This window comes from Trachymyrmex septentrionalis, unplaced genomic scaffold (assembly GCF_001594115.1).
Source record: "Trachymyrmex septentrionalis isolate Tsep2-gDNA-1 unplaced genomic scaffold, Tsep1.0 scaffold73, whole genome shotgun sequence".
NCBI lineage: Eukaryota > Metazoa > Arthropoda > Insecta > Hymenoptera > Formicidae > Trachymyrmex > Trachymyrmex septentrionalis.
Genome location: NW_017305916.1, coordinates 238112 through 252141, shown reverse-complemented (window position 1 = coordinate 252141; position 14030 = coordinate 238112). Strand labels below are relative to the sequence as shown.

The window sequence follows — 14030 nt, the reverse complement described above, 5'->3', positions numbered from 1 at the left end:
ATCTTCAGTGCAATGTTACTTTCCTTGAATGGCCATATACTTCAGCTTGTTTGACTTTATATCACTTTCCATCCATTTTCATGTCGCCGCGGCCAGTTGCGGCAACATTCACGCTTATATCGCTGCCATCGCTGTGCGACACTGTGCGATTAGTGCGATTAGTGCGATTGTGGAGCGCGCGCGTGTGTGTGTGTGTGAGCGACCGATCTCGCACTCTAGTTGAAAGAGAAGGCCAGTGTGTATGTATGTGTATATACATATATATATATATATATATTAGAGAAAGAGAGAGAGAGGGTGAGTGAGAATGTGAACTACGAGAAGGGGGGGAGAAGTGGCCTGATCTTACACTTGCACATTCGCGAATCCAATCTCGTCTCGACTTCTTTGGGGGAACCACGTGGCCCATCCGGACACAGTGGGTATTCGACCGTGCGCGAAAGTTGACGTGTGTCGAGGTGTTTTCTCCACAGATTTGTTGATTTACTCCTCGTGAAAACAGATCGTGACGCGCAACTGTGCGCCTCTGCAACAGCTTTAGGAAATAAACGAACAAGCGAATGATCGAACGTGTCTCTCCCACGATACCGGTGCGCTTTTCACCGAGGTGAGTGTCCGCGTGAGCTTCGCGAATTAGCGATTCCTCTTTCAGTCATTTCAGTCAGTACAGTTGCTGGATCGGATGCATTGTTACGCAGTGTCTTTTCGAAGTGGTTAAAAAGAAGGGGAAAAGAAGAGTGGCGAGTGTTTTTAAAATATTACGCGAAGAAAAAAAGTGCTGACGATCGACATTTGCGATAAACTGATAATAGGTATATTTTTTTCAGCTTTTTTTTTGCATACCGCAGCCTTTCGTATATCCTTCCAATCTCTGTTATTTTTTTTCTTTCCAATATATTTGATTTCTCTCGATTGCAGGAAGAGCATGTGATCAAAAAAAAAAAAAAGGAATCCGTGACGTTTTATCGAGAGATATCACGGGCCAACGACAAAAATAGCGATTGAAAAACATCGTCGCTAACGATATCGATATTGTTTTTCGAAAGAGAAAATATCCTCAACATTCTTGAGATACGTTAAATTATGTTCTCGTACGTATGTAAGTGCTGACTAGTGCTGACTCTTCATATCGGTCGATGTTAATTTATACTAATGTTTGTTTCCTGGTTCATTAACGCGCTAGTTTACGTATAATTATTTTATTTGCATTATATAACGTGTGTGACGTTCATATTTAGCGTCGATCAATCGCTCGAATATATTCGTGTATGCGGAAAAATGATATCGACCCGTTTTAAAGGATTTATCATTTTATCGATCTATCGATATATCGTTTGTGTAAAAAATCTGCGTGCTTGATACTTCATAATATGAATTAAACGCATAAACTGTAATATATACATAGAAATATCGAATATATAGATTTGCGTAGAAACATGAGTTACATAAAAATATTAATAACTATTATTCTTTATTTTCAGCTTTCGTTATTTTATCCTGTCTATCGTTGAAGTATGTAAAAGGTTCCATATCAGTCTTATACAGAAATATAATTAACTAATTACCTTATTAAATTTAGAATTATTTAACTGTATTGTAGAATAGCTAAATCATTATTTATTCCATAATAAAGTTTCATTACAAGTACATTCATTCTGTATATTGATTCCGGTGAAACGCGAATAAAGAGCAACAGATTGTGGAAATGGGCAAACTATGTAATTAGTAATTATCTAATTTTAGCTAATACAAAATTAATTAATTGCATTATTCAATGAACAAATCAATATGTTTCCAATCAAGCATGAGCTGTTTCTGTTGTGCATTAATTCTATACATCGATTCCTGTGAAAAAAGCGAGTAAGGAGGAATCGTTCGCGGAAGAAAGTGATTTGATAATAAATTTATAACATTTATTCGTTATAAATTCACATTGCATGTACTTGTAACAAATAAAGTTTTTACGATCACCGTGTAGTATTGCGGCTTTCTGTTAACGTAAAATTGTAGCCGTGTCAGCCGAAGTAAACGCTGCATAATGCCGTAGAAATATCCTTGAAATAGAACGTGGTCCGATCGATTATTTCATTTCGATAAAGGTCGTGATTTTCCTTCGCGCCTTTCACTTCATTTCGACTGTCCTTTTGATTATGTTACGGTTCGAAGTAGAATTATTCCGCGTTTTCAGCTTTCATAAGCTCGGTGATGTTGAAACTGTCGAGTTACAATCGATTTACGTAATGAGATTCCTAAGCTGAAATATTCCGTATTTTTATAGACTCGAAAAATCCGGAGAAAAAGATTATGAGTCGGAATTTTCCTCTTTTCTTTGTGAATCGTAAAAAATATCTAGAACCATGAATAGAAACTTGCAGAATAAAATAAGGAACTTCCAAAATAAGTCAAGTTAGAGGTTTTCAAAATAAATCAAATAAATGCAAATAAATTACTGAATCGAAGTTTGTAAAATAATTTAGCTTTCAATAACGAATCCAAAAAATAATTTAGCTAACAATATTTATTGTTAATTAAAATTTTTTTTATCGATAATTATGTGGGAAATTATGTAGGAAATTATTTTTATCTTTTATCACTATACATTCATACATTTTTTGGATATTTTTTTTTTAACTTTTTTATATATCGACAGAGCAAAGTTGAAATGCGTTCGGGATTCACACATACAATTCTCTTTGAAATCTTTTTATGTAATTTTGCCAATTCATTCCAAGGCGCGCCGCGAAATTATGGTTCCGTATCCGGCTTCTATGGCAAGGACGAAGTGCAGGCGAAATTAACGACACGCTTAATGCACTCAACAATTGTGCGAAATAACTTCGAGCTCTTGCTATTGCGGCATTTCAGTTATCCGCAAAAATTGAGTCTTAAATTATTAACGCAATTTTTATTGCATTATAAATTTATTATTTATAATATATATTATTTATTATATATATGATTTATTAAAATTTACTTAATTATTAGACAAATTTAATTAACAGCGCTGTGAATTTAATATCTAACACAAAATAAAGAAGAAAAAATTTTAATAATTCCTTATCTTAGAATTCTTTATCCAATTAAGAATTTTTCTAAAGGTTTTAATTTTTAAAAGTTTATTTAGGGAAATTTAGATAAAGTAACATTTCATGGAAAAGAATAAATTTGAGAATTTATTCGAAATTCGCAGGAAATATCGTGCTGAAACTCAGGAAGAATAGTTTCAATATAGACAACTGACCTAGGTTCAGCGTACGGTAGCGCCTCGTCCAATCGATACGTCCTCGACCTTACTTAATATTGCCTCTTTCTGTTTGCCGAAGGATCATTTATATTACGACAACGGGAAGAATTTATTTGTTAAGATAAGCACAGCGATGTATTACTAATATTGTTTTCTTACGAATTGGATATGAGTAGGATTAGGCAAAATTTTGAGAAACATCGTGATTGCATATAAATAAATATTTTTATTTTGATTAATATAAAAAATTTTGTATAAAATTGTATAAAAAGGAAATACTAATATTATTGTACAATATTAATAATATTTAGGGCCGGTTGTTCCATCTTTTGATAAATTTTATCTGTTGGGTAAGTAGATTATCCAATCACATGCGCGGATTATCAGATTTACCTTACAGGTAAAATTTACCAAAAGGTGGAATAACCGGCTCTTAATCGTGTAACATAAGAATGTCTACCTAGAGACTCTAGTTACTATTGTTTTATTTTTTTTATTATATTCCTCTTTGTTGTAATTCAAATATTATGAAAATATATTTTTAGATCTATTTTTAAGTTCTACCTATTTTTAATCAAAAGTTATAATCAAAAAACCTATTTTTATTCATTATTTATTTTTTATTAGACTTCTGTCTATCATCGAGATTATTTTAATCTTAATATATGCATATATGCACGGATTTACAAGCATCTCTGATTGAATATGAACATAATTAATATTTTACTTGATTATTTAAAAAATTATAAGGTAAAATATTAATTATATAAATGTAATTAATACCTTACTTTATTATTTTGAAAATAAAGTAAGATTTTGTATCAATTCCAGATGAATCAATTTATGCGTTATATTTTATTCTATTATATAGAGCAATTTTTCGTTGCAAGACCTCAAAATTTCAAATTCTTGATACTTTGGACAATAAACAAGTGCGTTTCTCTTCTCGCATCAGGTGATAATTGTCGCGACGTCAAGATGAATGGGATGGATAGAATGGCTCGTTGCAACGAAGAATCTTTCCTGCAGCCGCTGCAACCGGTGCACACGGGTCAATCAACCCACGCTACCGCCGTTATTACGACGTCTCCCGTGACGCCTATCCTGGCAACGTGTGTTATCACCGCGGCCGACAAGGTCACTGCCACTAATATCAGTTCTATCCACGTGCCAGATGTCGAATCAGCAGGTAGCCCTAGTAAGTAGGCTGGAAATCCTCCGCAAAGATCACATCCGCATTAATTAGCGATCAGCGCTATTATTAGACTACATTTTTCCAAATAACCGAGGATTATTTTTTTATATAGCTATATTGTTTGAGAGAGAGAGAGAGAGAGAGAGAGAGAGAGAGAGAGAGACTAATAGAAATCTGAATATTTTTTTTCTTTTTATTTATATTCAATTTATAGAATAATCAGAAGAAGTAATATTATTTCGAGTATCACTCTCTATTGCTAATGTCACTTTTAACGGATTTTATTTTTGTTTTATACATATTACTTTTGTAAACTGATTTCATTATTGTTTTATCTTTTTTATTATGTTGTCATCTTTGTTTGTTTACTGTTGTAACTCATACATTATGAAAATGTAATTTTAGATTCTATCTATTCATAATTCAGAAGTGTTTTATTCATTATTTATTTTCTACTAGACTTCTATATATCATTTCTTAAAATTCCAACGTCAAATTGAAACTCATATTTCTCGAAAAAATGTATATTTCCATATGTCTAAACTATGATTGCGTGTAAAAATTTATGCATCGATAAATTGAATACATAATTAAAACATAAGAACGAGTAAAAATTTTTTTCTAGAATTTAAGAACTTTAGAGTTTATATTTCTACGTTTTAACTGTAATTGCGTTTAAGAATTTACAATCAATGAAATATACTTAGACAACGAATAAAATCTTTGTCTAGAAATTAAAACCTATAAAATTTAAAATTTCACAATATTAGTTAAAATGGACAATATAAAAGATATTAAAAATTACTATACTTTAATCGTACATATCGTAAAAAATATAGAGAACAAACGAAAATTTTGAAGACAGTTTATATTAGGGATGCACCTTTTCGGATATCCGAAAAGTATCTGGTATCCGGTATTATCCAGCACTTTTTTAGTATCCGGATAGTCAAATATCATTAGTATCCGAGATTTTATATCATTAAATTATTGATTTTTTATTATATAAATGTTCTATAATATACTTTTACATAATGTTGCAAAATTACAATTTTTTTCTCTACAATTATCATCTTTATTGATAATCAAACTCAGACAATAACATTAAAATCTTAATTATTATATATATCACTATTTTTCCCTTACAGTCCCTTTTCCTTTTTACTCCTTTTTTTCTTTTTTTACTCAGCTTTTTTTGTTTAGACATTATCCCGGAATCGGGTCGGATACCTGGAAAATATCGGATATCTGATTTGAAAAATTGTCTTCTCGGATGTCCGACTGGATATCAAATATCCGATGTTACATTCTTGTCTAATATCCGATATTCGATAATTTTACGTGATTCGGATATCCCTAATTTATACATATATAGGTATAATTTCAGTTTTACCATCGGAAATGATCTCATGATTTTATCACATTTGTTGAAAGATGATTCATTTTTATAATGGCAAAAAAAAATTAACTTTAGAAAATTAAATTTAAAAAATCTCGTATTCCTTAAAAATTCGATTACTCCGGAATTCTCTGAGCTTTAAAAAGTGTACGTGATACACAGATCCTCTATAGTCGTTCTCAATCACGATCCTATCTCCCGCTACTCGCTCAATTATTAATCGGAATATACTATGAGCAGCTACCACTTCGCCGCCGTCTCCGCTGGATTCCCGTATACCGAGGCCATCGCCGTCGGCTCTGCGTCGCGCCGCGAGCTTGCGCTTGCGCGGCGAACGTCTACCACCACATCATCCGCGATCCACCACTGCCGCTGCAGCCAGCACGGCCCTGCTCGGCCACCAACATCATCCCCGTCGTCACAACCACCTCCTGCAATCGTCGCAGCAGCATCAACATCCGGATTATTGTATTTTCCCGGTCATCACGGAGAATGGAACTGACTCGCCGCGACAACGATCCTTCGTGAGTAAAGACACTGACACGCGTTTCCTCCTTGAGAAATTGTTCTTCCAAGTCCGAAGGAAATCGTCGACTACGCACGTCGCTACGCACGTAGAGAGATCCCTGTTCCGCGTTAAGTTCAAAGTATTGACTGCCGTACGACTGTTCGAATAAGAAACCTTGGATATAATTTCTGATGTTGAATATAATTTCTTTCGTATTACATAAAAAAGTAAAAATTAATGAGATATTCAAACGATAATAATCCCGGGATTGTATTGTATTAAGGATTGAACGATTTAAAACTGGTAATACATTTTACGCACCATGCGTTTAATGCGTTTTGCTTGTGCACTTATGCTTATTTTCATCAAAATAGATTTAATTTTAATCTCGATTTTCTAAGAACTAGAAGAAGATAAGTAAATTGTACCGAGATTAAAGTTAATTTATTATTGGTAGAATAATTAGACTAGTATAGCATAGAATATTGTATGAATATTGCATGAATGAATTCGATATATATTCGTTTCCTTATATTTCTTTGTATTCTTTTACACAACAAGAAGCGTATTGAGAATGCCGAAGCGTAGTCTACCATCGTCCGCGTAAGATTCGTTAAGGTCTCCGACAAGAACTACAGAAGAATTGATCTCTGATTTTTACGTGTATGTCAGAATTTTGGTATGGAGACCTTTACCTTTATTTACCTTTATATACTACTACTAGCTAACTTTAGGACAACTAGTAGTGGTATCAAAGTTCCGTTGATTAACGGGTGATTCGCACGTTAAGCCATAGTAGTTGGCCTGTACTCGCTTTTGCGTGACTCCCGTATACCCCGGATATCATTATTCCAAGTGCAGTAAAATATAAGAAATCGTCCAACAGGTAGGTAACTCGTTATAAATCCATCCACATATCGATTTCGACGAGCTATTATATATAAGACGTGTCTTACATTTTTTTTCTAATTCTTTTAAATATTTGAAAATTTTAAAGATAATTGAGAATCATTATCGAAATAATTGATTTTTCTTAATTCGCTTAAGAAATTTTGGGGAATAGTCAAGTCTACTTCTTATTGAAATAATTTTTTATTCTAAATCGTTACCAAACTTTTTTGTATTATTTTCAAATACAATATAGAAATTTGTAATTTCTTAATAATTTTTAATAATTTTTTTATTTGAATAGTTACTGAAATATTTTCTAATCCTTTTAACGACTCAAAAATTTTGAAAATACTCAAGGAACAATAACAAAATAGTTAGATGAGTTAGTCCTTTTTTGATCCATTTAAGAATCTAAAAATTTTAGAGATAATTGAGAAATGTTAATGAAATGATTGATTGTAATAACAAATTAAATTAAGATGAACATAAAGCAATAAACAAAAATAAAATTCATATAATATGTAGTTCTATCTTATATTTCTAATACCTTTCAATAGCACACATGGCATTTAACTTGCTTTTTGAAATCAGCATCAATATTTCAAGAGACTTTAAAGATAATCTCTTGTTCGATAGATTTACTTTTAGTCTTTAAAAATATTACTTTTTAATGCTCTTTCCATACTTCAAATAACTAATGATTCAACTGCGCGATTGTATCTATCAACGCGATATCTTTTAAAAGATTTGAAGCTATTCCCATACTTTAAACAACCACTAATTCAGCGATGTGCGATTGTATCTTTCAAATTAATACCATCATATATCGTATGCGGCATTGTACATTGTCTATTCCATTCTATTCATATCTGTTTTAATGAATCGAGCTAACGGATGTTGTTAATAAAAAATGATTTACCGTTCATAGAGTCTCTCACTGACACCGGTGAGGCCGCGGCCAGGTCACGCGGCCTCTGGAGGAACAACAGCAGCGGGAGTCAACGATGACAGCGATGTCGAGAGCGTGAAGAGTTATAGCAGTGCTTGTAGCACAGCGAGCGCCTGCGAGCATGCTTCCTTTGCATTGAATGGCACCACCTGGTCTGGTCGATCGCGAAAATATGTCGTGCATTGCTCGAATTATGTCGGTGATAGTGAACAGTACCTTACGCCTACCCAGAGAGCGGCTAAACAAGTCCGAAAGTTTCAGGTAACGTCTTCAAAATGAAAATAACTTGTTCGTCAATCATTCTGCTTTTAAATTTCTTTGTATTAGCGCATTAACAATATAGTTGAATGCAGTATGCTCTATACACAATATGCTCTATTTCTAGAATTAAAAATATCATTCATGATTCTCTGTCTTGAAATATATCATTTTTATAGATTAATAATCATTTAATTTAAAATTGATGAATATACATATGTATCTAATATATATATGTATCTAATATATTAGAATATTTGCATATGGTTAATCTTTTAATTTTTATTTCAAATAGCAAGATTAAAAAAATTTCGATATAATTATATTGTAAGAAAAATGACTTAAATCAAAATTTTTTAAATTTTGTATCATGTACAGATTATGTTCTAAAATACATCCGTTTTCAATCAGGAAAAGTGAATTTAAATTTTTTCTAAAGAAAAATGACACAAAATATAAGGCCAATTTTTAAGGTTAATACAACATCATAACAAAATTAATATCATTACTTACATACTTAAAAAATTTGAAATTTGTATAATATCGTAATAAATAATTAATTTTCTTTTCTTTTTTAAACAACAAACATTTTATATTTTTTTACTTGTGTCACTTTTCTTGTTGGAGTACGCTATATGTAAATGTATATTTAATTATCATAATTTTACTTTTTTCTTGGTAAAATTATGCGGTTGTTGATATCTCTATTTTTATGTTTAGGCTCTGTTGAAAGAAGCGCGCAAAGAAATTGATGAGAAAGATCGAGAGATCTTACGTTTGACGAAGGAGGTCGTAGAGTTGAGATTGTACAAGGCCTCGTTGAATAGTCCGGATGAGCGAACGGATAGCAGCGACGCTCTTACCGTGCGTGAGAACAATCCCTTCTCACCGGAGTCGCCGAGCAAGGATCTTCCTGATGAAGGTACCGCGGAGAAATCTATCGCCAGTCCGGAAACTCCGGAGAAGCGTGTACACACAGATCTCCCTTCATCATTAGCTGACTCTGGGCACTTTGAAGATGGTTCCGTCCATTCGAAAGATTCCGTATGTCTGCCCGAGTCGCAGCCAGAGATTATTGTTAGCACGACAACGTGTGCTAATACGGTATCCAATGATATTGTTTCCGATGTCAGTCCTGTGACACCAACAAGTGGTGTAGAACGAGATGAAGAGAGACGTCGATTAGTTAGTCATTACGAAAATAGAATCGAGGATATGCATAGGCGGCACGTTGACGAACTGCAAGAGCTCAAACAAAAGCACAATGATAAGGTAAAGATTTTCATTTAATTGGTTTTAATTTTTGCCCTTTTATTCTTCTTGATAATAAAAAGCTATGTTTCATATTATAGGTGGAAAGTTTATTGAATCAATTGTCTGAGGTCAACACTCGGTACTGTGAAGTGCGGCCGGCTGTGGATATCGCCGAGACTCGTGCGCGTGAATTAGAAACGGAATTAGAGGCTGTGAAGACTGAGCTTAATGAACAGAAAACGCTTTTGAATGAGCAAGAAGAGAGAAATAAACAAATGTACCTGAAAATGTATGCCAAAGGTCAAGAAGCCGCGCGCATTGAACAAGCCGATCAGGTACGATCAGTATATCAAAAATAAATGTAAGGGTGAAAAATATAAGCAAGATCGACACTGAATACTTTTCATAAAATTACAGATATTCGTGCAGGCACATCAATCACCGCCTAAAGTCACCGTTGCAGAATTGCTTCAACAGTTAACTATCACACAAGCTGAGTTAGAGAATATTAAGGTAAGATGTGATTTATTTATAGTCCGCAATTTTAAAGTTCTGCGTTGATAAATAGTGGTATAGATTGATTGAAAATTTTACTCGTTTTGTACAAAATGAGGAATTTTCAATGACTACTAATATTTTTCAAATAGAATTATTAGTATGATTTTTAAACATTAGTTATTAATAACAGTCTTTTTCAGCGAATTTATCATTTTCGTTATCATCAACGAGCTTTCATATTATTAGTTTGCATTTTGCGATATTTGTACACAATAAGTTTCCTATCGTTCGACATCACATTCTTATTTTTCTTGCTTAATCATTAGAATGTCTTTTGTACTTTCTAGATGCGTTCTACGTAAAGTATATAACGAAATCGTATAATAACTGATTTTCTCACGATTGAGAGAAAGAGCGAGATTTGCTAGTGATTAATTATGCTAACACAATAACACGCCTAATAAGGTGAATCTCAAGCGCGGTTTTTTTACATAGTCCGATCAGCTTTTACATTTATTTCTCAGGCATTGTTTATTCATTTCACACATTTATCACATTTATTACACTTATGCGTGTACATCACATTTCGAGCATTCTCGTAGTTCACAATACTCTCGTACTAACGATGTGCCACTTTTTTTGGTCGCCGCTCACACTCCAGGACACAAGCTACTCGCCTGAACCTCACATTTCAGCCGAACGTAGCCAAAGTTTATTAAGCGCTCAGGAGGCTGTTTCTCTCTGGGTCCTTGGCACACGTAAGGTCTGTATCTTAACTCGGCTGCTACGTGATGACGCAACTCTCATCCACTTTTTATCGCCCATAAAGTAGCAGTTGTTTGCATATATGATGCACCGGTATTCTATCAATGTTTTACTGCATCAAGAGCTGATATTTCAACACATAAATATAACATTTGTCATGGTTCCCTTTTATAAATTAGATAAATAGATTGATATATATGTGCGTGGACTTTTTTAATTTGTTTAAATCATTTATTATTTTATAACTTCTCAGATAGTAAAGTGTTTAAGTTTAGGGTCTGTCGACAGAGTTTGCTGACATGTTATGCCAACATATTGGTGACAGAAACCTAATAGAATCAGCACATTCGAGCAATCTGATGGCAGATTGGCAGCAGAAGTCGAGGTGTAACTTCTGTTCAGTTTTTGTAGCCAATTTTTTATATAGCATGTCAACAGGCTTGTCATATTTCTGCATGGCAGTTTGCCATCAGACATCGTCAAATATTACAGACTGCGAAATTTTTTCCCCTTTCTGCTATTAGAAATCGGTAGTTTACTCGTTCTGCTGAAAATCTGTCTCCGCAGGCTTGATTATCTGGGTTATTGCACAAATATTATGTCAGAGTAATCATCACATTCATAAGTGAAAAGAGTGATATTAACCCTTCGGGGACAAATCTTGTATATACATTTCATAGGACAATCAGTTCTTGAATAAATAAGGGCGGGTGGAAAAGAGCACGATTGCGCTCCTCTTTTTTTTCCTTTTCATTCGCGTTAGTGAATGCTTGCTGCAACAATTGCATGCGGTTTATGAAGCACAAACGTAGATGGTTTATACTTCTATACGTTGCTCTTAGATCGGGCGATGTTATCCAGTGCACTTGGAAGAAACAGCCTCTTATATCTTCGGGCAATGTAAGTCTTGCACGAGCTTACAGGCAATGCACGCTTTCACCATACTTTCACTATATTGCATAAAACTTGTATACTATATATTTGAATGTAGACAGATCGATTGATTTCAAGTGATTGATTTTAGTATTAACTCATTAAAATATAATATTGCATTGTTTTAATACAAAATTGATGTATACATACTTTTAAAACCTTCTGATTTTATATATATATAAAATATCTAAACAATATATTAAATCTTAAAAATAGAACATACGAATATGTCTAGATTCAAATTTGATAAAACATAATCATATGTACACAAACAATTATACATTTTCAATTGTACACTTAATATTATAGTATTTTAACTTAATTCTTTAACGAGTATGTCATTTTGTTTATTAGGCAATGTATAGGCGTATTGTAGAGGCGAGAAGCAGTCAGGGTACTCTCGATCCGGAAATTACTCTTCAGTTCCTCAAGTCAGCAATCTACTATTTCCTAACTGATAAGGAGAATCATCACGGTCATTTAAATGCTATTGAAAGTATCTTGGGTTTTACGGACGCGGAAAGACACAACATTGATAGATATTATCGATCGGCGAGAAAATAATATTTTTAAAACATTTTTAATATAGAAAGTTATATCATTATTGTGACGACTGGTATACATTATCAGACTTAACACCTGAATTCGAAATTTTAGTTTTTTTTTGGTGTCTTAAAAGTAAACATTTGAATGTGTTTGAAAAGTTTATTTTAATTTATTGATAGATATCAAAGTTTGTTTTAATTTATTGATAGATATATTTGAAATATATATCATAAAAGCAACTTGCTCTTACAAAAATTGCTAGTTAATCTATAAAAATATATATATGGTGTGTAAATAGCTGGCAATTTTAGGAGATTTTACTTTTATATTTAAATTTTTGGGATTTAACAGCGTAAATTATATACATACAGCTTGAATAGACTGAATTTATTTATAACTGTATGTAACATCAGTGCTCTGCGATGGTCATGTATTGCAAATTAATATCACGCGTATCCTATGACTTGTGCGCTCTAAATTAGTAGGTAAATATCCTAGTAATATTTGAAAAAATTATATCTAGTTATTGAAAATGATATTTCACTCTTTTAACATTTATTATGCATGCATTGCATCATAATAAATATGTTTCAAAATTGAGCAAAAAATATGATATATATAACAAGCTGCTAAGAGTTTCAAGTCAAAAATTTATCTTTATGTGATTATTTGAAACGCATACCCATCCTTATACGAATGTAAAAAGTTGCATATATCTTTCTCGTTATCACATAGGAATCCTCGAATATAGATAAATAAATTTATTTATATATTTACTTGTTATAAATGAAATATATATCTATATACACATATACATGCATATATCAGGATAAGAATTATCAGAGATTTGTCCATCTTTCAAATTGTCAAGTATGTACAAGAAAGTGATTTTGAAGGCAAATGGTTAGTAGAAATTTTCTTGTACATATGCATAACTCTGAATCATCCTGTATATATATCTATATCAAAGTCTGGTGACATGACGTCCAGATAAGGTAATAATATGGAGACTGAAGGATATATCTTGCCTTTTTATCTGCTCGTAATTTCAAGTTAAGTAGGTCGTGGAAAGTTATACAAGTGCAACTAATTATTAGTGGACGTCAATAAGCATACTTCCTATGTCTTATCATATTTATAATTATTCATTTTTTATGGGATGTTTTTGTGTATTTAAATTAAAACCAAAGAGTAGTGAGTTAATTATTGCGAACAAATGCTGGTTTATAATTAAGTTTAATATTTGGCACCAACCACCGGATTAAAGTTACCTTTTGTTATTGAAGTTTTGAAGTTATTCAGCGATAAAAATATCGTAAAATTAGATGTAAGTGATTTTTTGTCTTTTTAAATCCTTATTTTATGAAATGGAATTAGCATTATATTATGATATAAAATCAATATAAACGGAAACAATAATTTCTTTAGCACTAAGATTTTTGTAATTCTGAATGAAAGTGTATGTCTAAGGTGCCAATAAGTACGAATGTTCATAGCACATACAGATCGCTTTTTTAAGCAGCATTCCCCTAATCAATGTTTTATAAATCAAGAAACAAAAATATATTGACAGTAATATCTACTATATCA

The 14030-nt window shown here is 32.5% G+C and overlaps 1 protein-coding gene across 3 annotated transcripts; it reads left to right on the top strand.

Moving 5' to 3' along the window:
- Positions 1–327: 327 nt before the first annotated feature.
- LOC108753915 lies at positions 328–12526 on the top strand. 3 transcript variants are annotated; one of them, XM_018495902.1, is made up of 10 exons: positions 328–607; positions 4200–4442; positions 6079–6362; positions 8166–8447; positions 9165–9716; positions 9797–10033; positions 10116–10211; positions 10858–10959; positions 11804–11861; positions 12249–12331. In XM_018495902.1, the coding sequence occupies exons 2-10, from the start codon at positions 4223–4225 to the stop codon at positions 12257–12259; spliced, it is 1842 nt and encodes a 613-aa protein (XP_018351404.1). In that variant the 5' UTR covers positions 328–607; positions 4200–4222; the 3' UTR covers positions 12260–12331. The 3 variants fall into 3 exon arrangements, with proteins under 3 accessions (XP_018351404.1, XP_018351402.1, XP_018351403.1); XM_018495900.1 differs by lacking the exon at positions 11804–11861 and having other exon boundaries at positions 12249–12526; XM_018495901.1 differs by lacking the exons at positions 10858–10959; positions 11804–11861 and having other exon boundaries at positions 12249–12526.
- The last annotated feature ends 1504 nt before the right edge of the window (positions 12527–14030 follow it).